Genomic DNA, 18,036 nt, shown 5'->3' with positions numbered 1-18,036 from the left:
GATATGGGTATGTCTACATAATAAAGAGGTTTTGCTTTCTCCACCATTCCCTAAAGGTTTGAGTTGGTTCTGTGTTCTTGGAGCTCTTTAACAGCAAATGCAGTCATGATCTCCTCTTTCTTGCCAAACACACGAACTGTAGCTGATGGCAGCAACATTCCCTTTTATTTAATGTTGTAGTAGACCAAGCAGCATCAGAAACCCAAACTGCATTTATTTTTTTCTCTCTCATATGGTTTTAAACATCTCAGAGTATCTAACCACCACATTCAAGGCTATTCTGTATCAGGACACTTTGTTAAAGTCGGTTCATTCCATTAAGATAGTTGCTTAAACTCCTACTCTAAGAAGGCTTTCATTCCTCTTGTACAGGAATTCATTATGAAATGGAGACATACATTACAGAGATGCAGTAAGGTGCATTGCAGGGAGGGAGCTAGTCAGATAAAGTAGTGATAGGGAATATATAAATACTTGAAGATTATCTTCTAGTTATATATTACTTACTATTCTGTAGTTCCTATGAAAGTGTTTATCCTAAATCAGCCCATTGCAAGTTGTATTGGAAAAGCAATATATGTGATTGAGATATGGTAAAGCATCTACAGGTCCCAGAGCTTCTAGATTCTGATGGATAAAATTTAATATTTTTGAAGGATAGAGACCGGTTTTATTTGCAGTCTGGGTGATTTTTTTTTCCATCTGCTCTACTTTCACTGCAGACAATATGACTTAGATTCCAATAAATTATTAAATGGAATAACCATAATGTCCACATGAGCTGCTTAATTCTTTGGTATGACAAAAAAAAAAAGGAAGAGTTACAGGTAAAGGCTTGCAAGAAAGAAGAAATACTGAACTAATTTCTTTGCAATAAATGACTGTCTTTTTGGAATAAAAGAATGAAATCTATTGCTTAGTTATTTTGCAGTGAAAGTTGATTCTAATACAAAGCTTTTCAGGTACAAGATAAATTTCTCTACGTTGTTCAAGAAGGAGGAAGAGTTTGTGTCATTGGTACTTTCCGTGGCGTGAAGAAATAAGGCCAGAGGCATAACTTTTCTCAATAGGCAAACCATATCTGGTACAGAGAATGCACTGAGCTGTAAGTCTTTACTTGTAAATGCTACTGAAAGAATTAATAACATACACCACATTTGAAATCCCACTTAGAATATTCACATTCAAAAATCCCTTATACCCAGGTAAATCTTGAAATTCCCACTGGAAGGAATTCTTTGATGGTCTTGCTGCTGGAATGAGTGAGATAAAGCAGTGGTGTCCAGGCACAACACAAAGTAATTCTGAGAGAAATAATTCTGTGCTGAATCAAGATCTGCAAAGGGCTGGGCAGGAATTTGGGAAGGGCTAGAATATGAATGAACATGCTTGTCACACACTTTCAGCAGTGCATGACAGCTCTCCTTTCTTGCCATTTTCTTATTGTACATATTATGAGTGTAGATTATCCTGTTGGTAGAAGCATCAAAAGAATTAATAGCCTAAAAGTGGAACTGTGGGGTTTTAACAGTTTTACCCACAGGACCCTGGACATGGAGGTAAATAGGGCTCCCTGAAGGACATGGGGCATGATTGTTCACTGCAAACAAGAAGGTCAAGGTCCAAGGGAAGTAGCAAGTTCATGAACCATTTCCACACACGCTGGGAAACTAGGTCTCTGCAGGAGCAGGCAAATATAATTGAAAGAAGCCAGTTTTGGCTAAGAGTTAACACCTCTGCAAAGAGGTAGTCTGACACAGCCAGGACCATCTCCAGTGTAAGTCCATCAGATAGGTACAGTTCTGGCAGAGATAAATCTGGCCCATGTGATTTAGACTGGGGAGAGGAATCTGTTTTTAAGACCACTCCAATCTGGAGAAAACTCATGCAGACGGTAAAGTGACTCTGATGACAGGTGACAAATGAGCTCTGCCATGACAAGTGAGAAAACTGTTCAGGAATATAAAATATTAAAAATAAATTTCTTACATCCCCTTCCATTTGGGAGGGTCAGATCCTCAGATATGCCTCTGGCCTGCAGATGGAGTTTAGAGTAAGAGCCCTAAGGCTGCATCAACAGTTACTGCTCAGTGCTAGTCCTGTTTTTGCTTCAGAAGAGAGCTTTAATAATTTATGCTGCTACCTCTGTAAAAAGGGAAAAAATAAGAAAAAAACAGATGTAGACCAGCACTACAGCTTCAGAGCATATGTTTCTTTGTACTGGGTTTCTTGGTGCATGAACAAAAAAAAAAAAATCCCAGTCAGCTAAGGATTCCCTCCTCAACCCTCCCTGTTTAATTTAATTGTGACCTTCCATTTTTTCCTCTAGAGAAGCTTGATATTACTTTGTAAAGGGCATTTTCACTCTTTAATTGAAAACTACAATCAGGCTGTGGCAGAAATTATTGTTCCCCACCTTGAAAATTAGTGCCTGGACTGGCTATTCATACCACTTAAGCTGAATTGAAGACCTGGGGCCTGTGTACATCTTAATGTGTAAATTACAGTTCCTCTCCCCTTAGAAGCTCCAGAGCAATTTAACTAAATAAAGGAGCACTGATGAAGGTCCTTGGTTGATTATGCAGCTTTGCAGAAGGACAAGACGCAGCGATTTTCCCTCTTTTCTCTCTTGATTTGGCAGAGAGGAACAGGGCTTTGGGGTGAGCGTCCACGGGGTTCTCCCTGGGGCCTTCTTCAGGGGGTAAGGAGAGGGCAACTTTCTTTTTTAACCAGTGTGATGCAGTGTTCACCTCAGGTGGAAAACTAGAAGAAAAGTAAAGATTATAGTTGGCTTTTAAGTTGTCTTGGTGAAAGGCGACACTCAAACATTGCCCAGGCTCATCGTGGCTGAGCAACTTCAAGTTTACAGACCCTGTGATATTACAACACTGACAAAGCAGAGGCTCACGTGTACTTCTAACAGTGAAGGAGCAGAACTCCTCAGTAGGTATTTGGTAGAAAATTCAAGTAGTTGAAAATCAGGAAATGGGAAATGTTAAGCAGCTTTCAGACACCTTAATTAGAGATAACACCGCTCTTAATCTCAGAATTGAATTAATAGAAAATCAATTGGAACATTTCACAAAAATTGAGATTAGGTGGTAAAGGGAAAGATTAATGTATTGACATTACTATCAAGACAAAGGAACTGTCAGAGGATTGGTTTAGCTAGTTCACTACAGTCCTGAAAACTGAAAAAAACCTGTTTCCTTTCCAGGGGAAGTTGTGGGAAGTAAAATTAGCCATTGTTTTGGGAGATATTTGGAGAAAGATATTTCCATAGCACACCCTATTAGTAACCAAGCTGCAAGAGGTTGTACTAGTCTCCAACAAGGCAATTCAGTACAATACTACTGAGGAGAAACAAGGAGACATGGCTAGATGTGCAAGAGGTCTTCTGGAGTGACCTGGACAGATGATCACAACCCTTTGTCAACAGGCACAGTCTGTATCTAAAAAGTGTTTTAGCCTAACAAAAGTTTTGGACTTTTTATATATTTAACACTTTGTACATGAAAGGAAAAAACAAAACCCAAATTCTGGCCAGGCATGGGACTTCCCAGAAGATAATCTAAAAGATTCAGTATGTCCCAGTTTTCCTGTTTGCAGCTCTAACAGATCTGATTCCTCCGAATCACACATTGAATTCAGACCTACAATAATGGGCCCCCTAATAGCTACAGTGACAGGCAAGGTAACTAATTGTCAACTCGTAACACAGGTGTTAGAAATGCATATAATAATAATGTTGAGCTGCTTTTAAAAACTGCTGAGGTTGTAATTTTTATCCCTTTTCCTTGTGAGAAAATTTCTATTGTGATACCTCACATCCATTAACACCGCTCATATTGCAATATATCATAGCCAATAGGAGAAACAGAAGAAAGTGGAACAGATGTGATATATCATGATTTGACACAGTCACATGGAAATGTGAAAAAAATTATTGATTTGTCCTCAGGAACATAACTAATTTGTAAAGTGCTCTTACGACTGATGCCTTAACATTCATTGCACATTTCAATAACAAGTAATTACAACTATAATATTTGGGATTATGTAATGACAAAACATTTATGAAAAAAATCAAAAGTTCAAGAAAGCATGAAATTACATTAATTCAGATGAACCGTTAGTAATTCTGCCAGGTGATAAATTGGACTTTCTTTAATTGTCTGTAACAATTTCATATATTAAATTCCCCCAGTTTTCTTGTTTGCTATTCAGTGACAGAGACGTCCTATGCTTGTTCTTAAAATGGTCTGCTCTGGAAGTGCTACACCTATCCCTGAGCAGTTTAAGAAATTTCAAACACATTACTTGGAGGCTGAAATGAATGAGTTGCTACTCGTGATTAGGTTTTTGTTTCTATTGGACATATTTAAGCAGTAGTCCCCTAATCCCAGGAAAGCTGATCATGTCTTCACATATCATGTTGCACAAGTTAAGCCTAGCACTCTAACACTTTACTAGTAAAAAACCCCAGATGTGTGGGTAATAGTGGTGGTGGTGAAATTAGAAGATACATATTCATGATTCAACCAGCAATTATGTCAGCACTGAGCTTTAAAACACTAAAGAAAAAACAACTGTGTGGCTGAACCTATTAAGTAGCCTGTTAATTACCACAAATACTTAACATAGATATTTCTTGCTATATCATTCACATTTGTTTCTATCCATCAGGATTTGCTTGCCTTCTCAATGGCAGCTCTGTGCTCAGTTATACCAATAGTCATCCTCATCCAAAAATGCTATTCTTCCCACAGTTTTTTTTTATTGTAATTGAAGAACTACACTGATAACTTGCAAGCCATATCCTTTGCTGCCATAAATCAGAGCAGTACTATTGATTTACACCACTGGGGAAAAACCTCTGGCCCATTCCTCCCTTCACACCTGGTAAGAAGCTGAAAGCCTCCTTCACCTCAAGTATTCACTCTTACATCAGAGAAAGCCCTGTCATTCTCTAATTCAGTTTCCACAAAATGCCATATGTTTTACTGCTTCTGAGCACATACCTTTCCTGCTTAGGTCTGCAAGTGTTCCCGGCCAATGATGACTTCTCGCCACACACAGCTGAGTCCATGTATTTCCACTCTTCACTGTGAAGAATCACTTGTTCACCTGAGCATTTTGCTTAGCCTGCATGACCTCATTATCACATCCACCTGATTAACTGTGCTGTACCAATAGTAATCTGCCAACATCTACAGTGCTGGAAAAAATGGGTTTTTTTGTTAAAAACCACAGCCGAGAGAGCAATGTAGTGTGAGGGAACTCGCTGTTCATAAGGTGAGATAAATAGAGACAAAGGATGGAAGGAATCACATAGGAACTAGGAGATAATTTATTTATAGATCTCTGCAGAAAAACTGAAGTTAGCAAATATACCATCTGTTATATAGTCATACTATTCCTAAGTGCATATTAGCAATCTAAATGTATGCCAAACACCTGATCTTAGCAATCTTATTTGATACTCTTTTTGACAAGCAACATTATGCTTTATTAGATTATGTCATGTTATGTTATAAAGCTATGCTAGGGAACAGTAACTGGGGGAACAGAGTGGTTGCGCAGTATTGGTGTAAATGCCTGCTCAGGGCAAAGAGAAGTGGTTTTGAGAATCTGCCAGATTTTCAGAACAACAAGAGCAAAGTAGGATATCTATGTTTATGTTCATATTTTTTTAATACATATTTAACACATTTTAGATCACAAATAATCATTGAAAATACACACAACCCCACAGGGGAAAAAAGGATGCAAAAACCTTTCGGACAAAATGACTGCTTCCAACAAAAAGAAGCATTATATCTAATGGTCCACCTTATTCCTCTGTTTCTCACCCTGAGCTACATAACAAAGATAGACAATTTTATAACTCATAATATTTCATGGGTGATGCTGCCTGACTTTAAAAAAAAGGAGTCCAGTAAAGATGACAGAAGTGAGACTGACTCCCTTAATAAGTTATTTTTACTCATTGTGCTTTGATTTGCTCTTGCAGACATTTTTTAATATGGAAGGATTCTTTATTACAGAGAGACGGAAATCATTGTATAAAATAAATATATTTTTTACAATCCACTTCAGATTGAGAAAAAGAGATCATTCCTTTTTATGCCTATAAAGTATTCAGGGGTGGGGGCTTCTAAAAAATATAGTGCAATGACCTCAGAGTCAATCACTGGAATGGATTGTCTAAAGAAAATGTCTATCCTTAGAGATCTTTAAAATGGGTTAAATAAGAATCAGTTAAGAAGAACGTAGGATGCTTATAGCTGTCATAGGCCAGAGGAATCATTGGTGTAAAAGTACATATGGAGGTGCATAAATGGTCATTTAATGTATTCCTCTATTCTATGATTCACTAGTAAGTGTAATGGGATGAAAACTTCTCCAGCACCTGCTCAAAACCTGAGCTGCTTTGTATAAGCAACCTATAAACCTGCTATGAATGAGCTCAGACTCTTGCATACTCAATTTTGATACTCAATTTAAGGTTGAAAAGTGTAGATTATAAAGGCAAAGTCAACTTTTCCCCCACATATAATTAAAAGTAGTTCTTCTAATTATAAGATAGTGGATTTCATAAAAGATCTAGTGGTACTGCTTTTTCAATATTTAAATCAGGGATATTTGTCATGATTTTAATGGAGAAACACAGACAGGTGATACAGTTTCTAAAATTAGAGTAAAAATGATACCATGACACATCATGTCATTAAACTAAGAATTGCTGCTAGCGACTTATTACTTTCTAAAAGCTATTCCAGTTTCAGAGTAAAGTATTACATAGATAATTCTGAATTGTCATAAAACCTTTTGCTACTGCTGCACTGCACTTCCTTTTGGTTTTCCTCCTTTCTTAGGTGTCTCATAACAAGTGAAATTTTGTTCTCAACAAAAATGTAGATCTGATTTAGCATAGTAGAAATCATTGGAAGACACAAGTTACACTACATTCTCCATACCACCCGAGAGGGGTTGTGTCTTTTTCTAAATTTCATTTTGAGGTAGAAACTGTATAATCTGTGTTGTATTAGCAGATCAAAGAAACTGATAGGCAGGGGAAATGTAACTATTTTTGTTGCTAGTGCCCAAACAATAAGAGATCTTAATATTTTTCACCTTTCCAATATTTTTTTTCCTATTTAAGATAATAATTAGGAAAATTCAAGGGTCTTTTCTCATACAAAGCTCGTCCTTTCTCCCAGAACACACAAGCCTCAGGGCAGCCAACCCAAGCAAATGCCCATCTAATGTCTTCACAGTTGACCCACAGGCCACTTTTCCGCACAAATATTTTGTGCTGGCCTTCTCCAAAAGTAGTTAACCCACAGGAAAGAAAAGAAAAAGGAGAAAGCTGAAAAATTTTCTCGGACTGAATTTTCAGAACAGGGAAATAAATGAATCCACACATTCAGAAATTAGACCAATAAGTACCTTCTAAGTATGAATCCAAACTCCAGCTGCTCATATTACATCCAACCACTCTTTTCTTTTCCCATTAGTATTACAGGATGGAATAAAACTAAATAAATGAGGTGGGTTTTTTTTGTTACCCCCCCCTTCTTGTCTTTTATTGTCCCTCTGGACTACCCGGACTGCAAGACAGATCTAGCCGGCAGGCAATTAAAAGAACATCAGAGTTTAAAACACTTTCCCAGTGTATTGACAGGTACCATTGTGGCTGTGACAGTGCAAGGAGGTGCTACAGCTGCCTAATTCAATTCAGTCACCTCTGAGTAGACAATGTCTTCATAGGAGACCAATATACAGGAGATGAAGAAGAGAAAAAGAAAAATTAGCTGTGTAAAGTTCAGCTAAGGGGGAGAAAATTGATATATTGACATAAATGGCTGAGCCTGTACAGGTAGTAATCATTATTGCTTTGACCAACGAGAACTGTTTCTCTCTATTGAACTCTGAATCAGGTAGTTGTTCAGCTGATGAAAAATGGAACAATTGTTTGAAACAAGAATCTGCAGCAAGGTAAATAAAATCAGCTTAAGGCAAGCAGGATACAACACTATGGAATAAAGATTTTTAAAAGTTATTAAAATGTATTTTGAAAGTATTTCAAAAAATCATTTCCCAAAGTACTCTGACAAAAGTAGTAATCATTCTCATTAGGACCAGAACTGAATCAAAAAGTAAATAATCAGTTTTGAAGTACATTATTATGTCAGGCTTTGCAACTGAATTATTATTTAAAGGGAATGAAATAGAAATACTTCCACGTTAGTGAAATGCAAGAAAGCAGAAGAGATTGAATGTGATGTTAGATTCAACAACAACAAAAAAAAATTACTAGCCATAAAATTCTCCTATGAGAAATAAGCATGGACATGTTTGTACAAGAGATCTCCCCAAACCATCAGATGATTTCCTTATTTCCTTTAAAACCAGTGCTAAAGTTTGAGTCAATTAAAACATCTATTTACTGCAGCCAGCTTTAGGACAGAACAGACTCATTAAGAATACAACATGTATCATCATTTAAACATAATCTGTGGGAGGCCTGATGATATTTAATTGTCATTTATACATATAGAAAAGCACACCTTTTTATTTCTATAGAAAAGGAAGCACCACAAAATGCTTTTTTGCTACTCATGTAGATTGTCTAATAAGTTCAAAAAATGATGCTAGAAAGAGTCATGGAATATACCAGCTTTGCAATTAAGAACTGTAAGTATAAAATCAGAGAGTTATAGTGCAACTGCTTTATGATAGGTATTTCCTGATGGCCAAAGGACTAAGTGCTAGGTTGGATGAGCTATTTTCCATAGTGTGGGAATTCATATATTGAGATTGTATTATGGCATTGAATACATGGAAATGTTCTTCAGTTACATAAGCATTGCATAGCTTGGTGTTCAGTTAGGTATAAATCTGACAGATAATAACTGGGTCTTATTTTCTCCTTCTGTCTCAAGATCTTGAAAATTTTGACATGAAAACAAGAAGCACAGTGTCAGTCAGAGAAGGACAAGGAGTGGTTCTGCTCTGTGGTCCTCCACCACATTACGGAGGTATGTTGTATACAGCCTGAATATCAGCTGCTATAGCTCAGGAGAAGCAGCCTATGCAGTTCCCTGCCTGATTAGCAATGGAATCTGTTTGTGCATTACATGTATTGGTTTACAACAAATTTGGATTTCACTTCTTAAGGTGTGCTTTTTTATTATTCTGTGGTCACCTGAGGGACTAGAACACATCATTGCTCTTTGAGTGCTACACAAGCAAAGAGAGCATGAAGGTCTAAAAGACTATCTCCTGACACGACTGCTTATCACAGCATCTTCACCCGTATGGAATGGCAGAAGAGCAACCAACAGCAATTTTTTCTACATTAAAATCACTCCAGGTCTGAGTGGAATGACTATTTAGCCTTTCAGTGCTTGCTACTTCAATGCTGTAACAAATCCTGTATTTTACAAGTTAGATTTATCATGAAAATTTCCCTTCTTTTCTGGAGATCTGATTCTCTCCTCCTTTATAATCAGAAAAGTCATAGAAAGATTTAGATTGGAAGGGACTTCTAGAGAGAGAAACTCTCTAGTCAAAGGAGTTCTGATTAGATCAAGTTGCTTGATGATTTTCAATGCTTCAGGTAAAAAATGAAAAGGACTTTATGGGGAATTTATTTGGGATGCCTTGCATCTCTTGCCATTGCCAGCTATTACTTCACCTTCATAAGGCTGGTTTTGAGATCTTCCTTTTGGGACAAGGTAAAGTCCAGGTGGCAAGAAGTGAACCAGTAATACACTTACCATAATGTTTGACATTGTAAGACAGCCCTAAACATGGGGCTTTTCCTCCTTTTTATAGGTGTATTATCACCTCCAACATCAGCACTTACAGAGCAACACAAAGGCCTGAACATGCATGTACACTTCTGCAGGCCTTTTTTCTTAGCACTTGTACCTACCAGAAGTGAGAAGTAGAGACCTTTATTTTTTTTTTTTTTCTCCCCAACATTCACTCTTGCAAATTTTGAGCCATATACATTCACAAATCTCCTCTGGGGTTTTAAAATCAAGATCAAAACTGCTTCTGATATTTTGAAGTCTGAAGTAAGAACTATGGTTTCCTAGCATAAGTAGCTGAAGATGATTGGAAATTTTAGCCAGGAAGAGCAAGTGTATATTAAAACGGGAAATACTGGTAGTATAGTTACCAAATTGTCTTGTTCTGGCCTGAAAGAATCAGCAGTTTTTAGGTGACTCCTGTCCTGCTCTCAGCAGGTGTAACCACACAGCCACAGCAGTTCTGTGTGAGTGCCAACATCCTGCTCTCAGCAATGTTTCTGCAAATTATCTTAAAAAAACAGAGTTCTAAAATAACTGCCCTGGAGAAGGTAAATAGTGATCTGTATAGAGGATGCAGCATACTAGAGATGTAGATAATCCCATAGATCAATTTAAAGCCCTCAAGCCTTCCTTGAGCATAGAGGAAATGTCAGTTCACTTAGTATTTACAGCCATATGAAAGAAGTATATAATCAAGGCAATGAAGTGAAACCTGGTCCTTAAGGGGAAAAAAGGCTTTAAAGAGTTCCTGAAATGTATGAATGAGACAGACAAAAAGACAACACATCTATCCTTGAGTAAGCGATGTATTTCCTTCTTGCTGTAGAGTAAAATTATGATTTGACAAATGGGAATGAATGTAAAAAAAATTCAGAACAAATAAATAGGTAACAAGTAAGTTCACCAGATTAATTGAAATGACAAAATAATATCCATGACCAAAGCCTTTGACACAGTATTTGATAAGCTAGAGAGATGAGCTGTTGACCAATAGGCCTGAAAGACACATAAGAAGTACATGTCTCCAGAGAACAGGAGCTGGGTTCTTTCATCACTCATAAAACCTATATTTGTGATCCAAAAATATATGCCACAAGGATGAAGTACATGGTGTGAACTATGGTTAAGTTCTATATTATCTCATGACATCTAGGAAGTGTCGTCTTTTTGGAAAGGATTGTATATTTAGTTTTTTTTTTAACTGAAAATCTTACAATACCTACAGGACAAACGATTACTAGCCTTGCACATAGCTTTCATTGCAAGTGTTCTGTGCAGTACTTGAAATGTGACAATAATTAGATACCAAGGAATTTGGAAGACATACAATACCAGCAGGAAAAGATTTGCCTTTCTTATAATATTAAGAGCCACTACAGCCAGGTAATGTGTACACTAGTAAACCAAATTGTTCCTAAAATTTCCAGTGCAACCCAGTAGATACAATCTATAACCAATGCAGACATTTTGTTAGTATGAGCATTTACAGGGAAACTGAGTTTAACTGTTTGGGTATAAAACACTAACTATGCTTTTTGAAAGATATTATGTGTCATCAAAGAGACACCCAAGGGAGCCAGAGCAGATGGATATAGCCCTTGAGGCACCCGTCTCAGTAGGCTACCTACTGCTTTCCACAGGATAAATAACAGACCTGGCCCTACCCATACATGACAAAGGGAAGAGGAAAGTTATCCTGATGGTTACTGGCTTGTTTTCCTTTTACTTAAAAAAGGACCAAACACCCCTGTACAGCAGTTATCTAAACCAATTATCATTAAAATAGTTATTTGGAATAGGATGGACTAGTTAAAGGCTCCTGCCTTCCTGCTAACTTAGAGAGTCAGTATCTGTTTGTAGGAATAGACAGAAAGACAAGTACTTAACAAAAATAAAAAGTTTTAATCATTTGAATTCTTTTTCCCATGTAACATTGAGAAGTAGGAATCAGTAGATAAAAGACCACCTCAAGAAATTCTTCTTTTACTTATGTTATATAGAAAAATGGTTCACATCTTTCTACCTCTCACTACATAGACCAAGACATTGCCAAGCTTATCTAGTCCTCTACCACAATTCAAAATTAAATTTCCTGCTTGGTTCACAGGAAAGCAAGCTCTATGTTTATCATTAGATCTCTCAGCTGTTTGTCATATACTATAAATATTTTTTTACCTTCAAAGCACATAAAACATTTAAAGATTATGTTAAACCAGCTTAATTTTCTGACAAGAACAGGTAAACTACTGCTTGCTTTGTACAAATACTTCTCAATCAAGAAGGTATGGAGAACCTATTTTTGTTTACAGAATGAAAATAAGTTATTTCACTCTAATAAGAAATAAAAAAATCCATTAGATATCTAAGTGATAAAAAACAAAAGTTCAGCTCCAAAAGCTTTAGACTTTAAGCTAATTTTAAGAAAACAAAAGCCTTACAGACTCACTGTTAAAACTATACTGAAACCTTTAACACCAAAAGAGAACCTACTCTACATTAACACTTTTAGTAAAAAACAATCACAAGAACACAAAAAACCCGGCCTCCTATAACTTAAACATAAAGCTTATACTTTAAACTAAGACATTACAAATTTACTACCTTTAATAAACAAAAAACCATAACAATGGATATAAAAGAAAAATCAAAACTACACCACATTACCTGACCCAAACAAAACCCTTTCTTTCCTTATCCATCCTCTCCTTCCTTATTTATGCACTGACTGCTCTCCAGCCTCAGCTGTTGTTATTTATGAGGCTCATTAACACACCTGATAAAGTTCATCATGTGATTTTTTTTCTGCTTGTTAGTAGGGCTCTGGGGTGTGGAAGTGGGGAGGTAAGTTGTGTTTCTTTCTTTAAGAAGTGTTTTTTAGCCTAATTTCTTTAGGTCAGCAGCTTTTTTCTTTTCTCAAGGTAATTAGTATGTAGTAGGTTTTTTATTATTTAAAAGTAGTTCTGTATATAGAGCTCAGAAATAGAGATAAGTGTACAGGGAGGAGGAAGGAAGAAGCTTTCTTCTCTGTAGTTACATATGAGCTTGACCTAACTCTGGCTAAGAGGCTGCTGCTTTAATGGTAATACTTGACACAAGACTGGGGGCATGGACTGTTACTCATTTATTTTCTTAGACGTGGAGTCTGATGTAAGGCCTGTTTCCTTCAAGCTGGCTCCCTGCAGAGCTTTAAGGAAGCTCTTAATCTTGTTAGGAGCAGTAGAATCACTTAGGCATTTGCATTTATTTATGCATAGGAGGTGCCAGGGTTTGAAGCTGGGATGCTGAGACTGTAGGTTTTCCTCTACACTTACATTCCTGTACTAAAGTTATGTTAAGCCACCCCCATACACACGGTTCTTAGGGAAGTAGGAGCCCTGTGGACCTGCTTAGGGGGGATATGCCAAATCCTCAGCCAGCAGAAGGGTGGGGAAAGAGGTGCATGTGAAAACAGAAGTTGAGAAACTGGATGGGATGAGACAGGCAATGCTGCCTTATGTAAAAGAGTCTTTGACTTCTGCTTCAGGTTGCTTCTGCATTTTACATTAAACAGGCTACTTGATAAAATGTATAACCTTAAAGTGAAGGTATAAGTGTATCTGCCTTTATAAAACAGAGTGCCTTAGTCATGGGTTTAGAGTCCCTTTCTCTCTGCTCATATTTCTCAATGCTCCTGTGAATCCTAATCCTTTCCTGCCAGCTCTCGCAGGAGGGATAGAAGAGTCTCTTCTCTGTGACCAGCCTGTAGCTGTTCTGCAGAACAAGCAGTATTGATTTGAATTTGCTTGGGCTGAGGAATCACTAGTATATCAGGAGTGATTATCAGCTGCTTGCTTTCTTTCCCAGCTGTGCTCAGAAAGAAAGTGCTCACAGCTGACAGGCATAGGGGATCTCTCCTGCCTGGCCAAGCTCAGGTCTTGCCTACCAGGCAGCACTTGGCTGGAAGGTGAGATGGAGAGTTAACCTACTTTTGGGAGTCTCTGGGATGAGAAGAGACTGACAACATGCAGTCACCTGCCTTGGATTTAAAAGACCCAAATGCACTGTAGGATTGCTGCACTAGTAAAACAGCTCGTGCTCTGGCATATGCATAATGAAGTCTACACTGCAGTAATTATTCCTCCACTGATATGTAGCCCCTTTGAAGCAAAGGCAGTTTTCTGCTCTCCAAGGCATCTTCTCACAGTCAGTAATGGCAGTGGGATCATTGTCTTTCGAAGGCAAATATAATTTTCCAGTGTTCAGTGCTCTAATACTTTGATTTGGGCAGAGACCAATCAGATGTGCATGTGGAAAGTAGTATGGTGATATTTATTATGTCATAACCAGACAGAATTAAAAAAATTAATTACCTGAAGGTGATCAATGTTTTTAAGGATTGTCTTAGAAAACATCTTGACATATAGGTATTAAATTAAAAAACTGAGGGTAGAAATTGTATTAATAATATTTTATTATTAGTTTTTGTGAACTGAAGCCTGAAACTTTCATACTGTTCTGAATTTTATATTGTCATTATCTGTAGGTCCAGCAATCAGACCTACCACTACCCATTTCAGAAATCCTGTGGTTAAATGGAAAACAAAAACAAAACTAACAAATAATTGTAACTTGGTTCTTCCATAAAATAGCAGGCAGTAGCAATTTTCAAGTTCATTTAAGTTAAACTTCATTAGCAGGTTAGTATCTCTTCAGAATTTCCCTTCTATGCCTCTACTCCCTTCTGTTCAGTACCACCTCCACCAGAGTTCCCTTTTGCTGATTTACTCATGCAAATGAATGTAACTCTAAATGTGAGAGCATGGGCCTTTTGCTCCTTTCTTTTGATTATTCAATGGGTCTATAACATATCTGATTTTATTCCAAGTGACTCTAGCTTATTGCATCTGTCAGTGTTGTCACTTCTTAGGACAAGACATTCTATAAGGAAGTAGAATGCTTGATATTACGGTTTAGAAGAGGAAAAAAGTTTGGTCTCCAAAGTTCAGTTACTTTCTCTTGACATTTCTTCCAACTCCCATAGAAGTCAATTAAAATGAGGGTTTCTACATAGTTCAGTGGAGCTGAATTAGGCTCTGGGCAAGTATGGCCTGCAGATTGTGGATGATGAACCTGCAGTTAGAAGAGTGCTAGTGTTTATATCCTTAATACTGGGGGTGTGTGGGGGATTTAAATAAGAAAAGGAAGGGCCTGCACTTGTTCCCTGTTAATGGAAAAATTCAGCAGTAGGCCCTAAGGCAATGGTGGAGTACAGGCAGGGAGAGAGTAACAGAAATTTTGGAAGATGAATTCAACTGGAACCCCCTGAGAACTGAAATCAGGACAGATGAGGACTGGTTCTCTTTTACTAATTAATTAATTCACAGATTGACCTCATGAAGAATGTCTGTAGCATTGTTGGTTTTAATAGAGTTTTATAAGGATTTGTATACTCTATCCTATACAGAATTTAGCTGCATCACCTGAATTTACAGTAGGAATTTGGGTTTTTTTGGCTGCATGCCATAAAATGGCTTAAAGGTCTTTGTGGGCATCCATTTGGTGTCTGACAGGTATGGTGGTGCCCTGTTAGGTGGGTCAGTGCTTTTTTCAGCCCTGTAATTGCTAGAACTCTGCTTTGGCAAGGGAACCTTCAATCTTTTTCCTATTATCTCACTTCTTGTGTTACCTCCAGTTTCTCATTAGATACACTATCCTGTCATGCAAGTCTGGGCATCCAGCTATCAGGTTCAACCACTCAGAGCAGTTTTGTTGCACATAACCCAGTATGTACCTTTGTGTAAGCCTGTGTGAGGAGGAAAGCAATGATTCCAGTGTCATAAAAGGAATGTCAGGGCACCAGCCCTCAGGTGTTGTTAAATCTGAGGAGGTTGCTGATCCAGGGTATTTTTTCCACAGAAAACCCAAGCTTACAACATACTGTTTAATTGAACATAGATTAAAAGTATTTACCCTGCAAGTCTTCAGCATTTTCCTTACAGTCCCTAACCTGCATATTGGAGAACCTCAAAAAATGAGTTGAAAACAATTTTGCCTGCATCAGTCACTTCAATCTCTTTGTCCAGCCAGACTATACGCATCAAACTTTGTGTCTGAGACAGAAACATAGTCTGTATGTAGTATGGCTCTGGATGATGTATCAGGTTTTGGCTACATCACATATATCTAGCTGTAGGCTGATTTTCCCTTCAGAAAAAAACCCAGACATCTCCAGATTTCCATCTGTAAAATAGACGCTTTAACCAGGTACCTAAAATTATATGGACATGCAAATGTGGAAACATGGTGCTTTTATCTTGTATGTATGCACATGTATATATACACGTGTTGTGTTACACTATGTTAGGAATTGTTGCATCTTTTTGGTTCACTGTACGTTAAAAAAAAAGTTTATCATTAAGCTGTAGTAAACCAGAGCCTATTGCAGGTTTTTGCCAAGTATGGAAAGTGTCATTGACTGTTCCCTGGAGCTATATCCTTTCTAATGAGACTCCTAAAATGTTAGAAGATGATAACATAAAACTTCACAAAACTACTGAGTTTTCAGACTTACTACCGTACTGTACCCATGTTGTAACTGAGGAGGGAAAGAAACGTAAATAATCTTTTGCGAATGGCATTGTTGATGGGAGAAATGTGTAAAAATGAAGCTGTTGGCAGAATGCTGTTAGCTTATGAATTATACATTTAATTAAGGAAAGCTAAACTGGTGGATTTGGAAACTTTTGATTTACTGTGCCTTATTAAAGATGGAATTTCAGTCCCATTGTCAGCAGAGCAGCCGCAGTGTGGGGCTGGCAGGACAGCTCAGGTGTACCTGTGCTGCAGCTTGCTGTCTTATAAGCACTGAACCTCCTTGCTGTAGTACTGATGGCAATGTAATAAGGCTTGGCCAAAAAACCCTTCTGAAGATCTGCTCTTCCAGCGTAGGTGGTCAAATAAATTAGTTTTAAGCTGCCTAGACTATAGACATACATTGTTAAAGTACACATTGAGAAACACTTATGGAGGAAGATGGCAGAAAAGGGTTAGAAAGTCAGAATAGGACAACAAGCACAGAACAGATATAAGTAGGGAAGATGAGGATCAAATGTGCAATAGTATCAGATATTAAATAATTTTTAAAATATTTGTGTGCAGCTGAGCTCCCTCCTTCATGACAATCTGCACATGCTGTGTTACCAGGGTTTTTTCAATATTCAGAGTGAAGAAAGGAGCTGTAATGCTGTGACCAGCAATTGGCTGTCTGGATATTCAGAGGAAAAGTGTTATAAAGAGAAATTATTTACTAACCCAACTTTCTCATAGCATTGCAGCACTGCCATTCGTGCTTAAAAATAGGCTGAGCAGGAAAATGAAAAGCAGCAGGGGACAAAAACTTTTGTGACCTTCTGAAGTGACTTGAAATGAGTTTAAAACTAAAGCAATGCTTACCTTGCCTTTGCTAATTTGTGTATCCCCAGTGGTTTGCCCTGTAACTGACTTGTTCTTTCAACTGGCAATATTTCACCTAAGCACTAATGGGAAGCAAAATATACTGGAAAGGATAGATGATATGTATCTGGTGTTTTCTAGGCTTGTCCTATACATGGATCTTCAACAATAATGCCTTGTATGTTCAGGAAGATAGTCGCCGCTTTGTTTCACAAGAAACCGGAAATCTGTACATTGCCAAAGTAGAGCCATCAGATGTGGGCAATTACACATGCGTTGTAACTAACTCTAAAGCAGAGCAAAGTGTGCAGGGGCCACCGACTCCTCTCACCCTCCGCAGCGATGGTAAGTCATCTGGGCATGCTTGGCTAAAATCATGCAGCACAATGCTAAATTGTCCATCTCCACTTATTGGAAATTGATACTGCTGTACATCCTCAAGGGAGGTAAAAGGCTCCCAGTAAAAAGCTGTGCAGTGGGACCTGATCCCACAGTTTCTGCTGAGTTGAAATGAGACTTGAACTGTCAGGACAGCAATGATGAGATACACACGCAAAGAAAGCAGTGCTCAGTATCAGTGAAAAAAAGCAAGGGAATGTCAAATGGAATGTTAATGTTTTTCATCGTAGGGATGCCTTTGTTGAAGTTTAAATCTGGAAATCTGGCAAAGCATTCTAAATTTATAACCTAGGTATAGCTCGAACATCAGATCTAGAAAGCTGTTTCAAAGTGAGTCACTGAAGTGAGAAACTCACCCACACGTATACAAACATCTTTCTGG

General features: G+C 37.7%; 1 protein-coding gene across 1 annotated transcript in view; it reads left to right on the top strand.

Annotated features, from left to right (window-relative positions):
* Nucleotides 1-18,036, top strand: part of CNTN6 (contactin 6) — an 88,615-nt gene that overhangs the window by 14,600 nt on the left and 55,979 nt on the right. The window contains exons 3-4 of the mRNA XM_010154729.1: nt 8,949-9,044; nt 17,397-17,600. Coding sequence (XP_010153031.1) covers nt 8,949-9,044; nt 17,397-17,600 — 300 coding nt within the window. The remainder of the gene's footprint in view (nt 1-8,948; nt 9,045-17,396; nt 17,601-18,036) is intronic.

This window comes from Eurypyga helias, unplaced genomic scaffold (genome assembly GCF_000690775.1).
Source record: "Eurypyga helias isolate BGI_N326 unplaced genomic scaffold, ASM69077v1 scaffold4857, whole genome shotgun sequence".
Classification (NCBI taxonomy): Eukaryota; Metazoa; Chordata; class Aves; order Eurypygiformes; family Eurypygidae; genus Eurypyga; species Eurypyga helias.
Note: the sequence above shows the minus strand (reverse complement) of the source record. Positions and strands in the feature narration are given on the sequence as shown.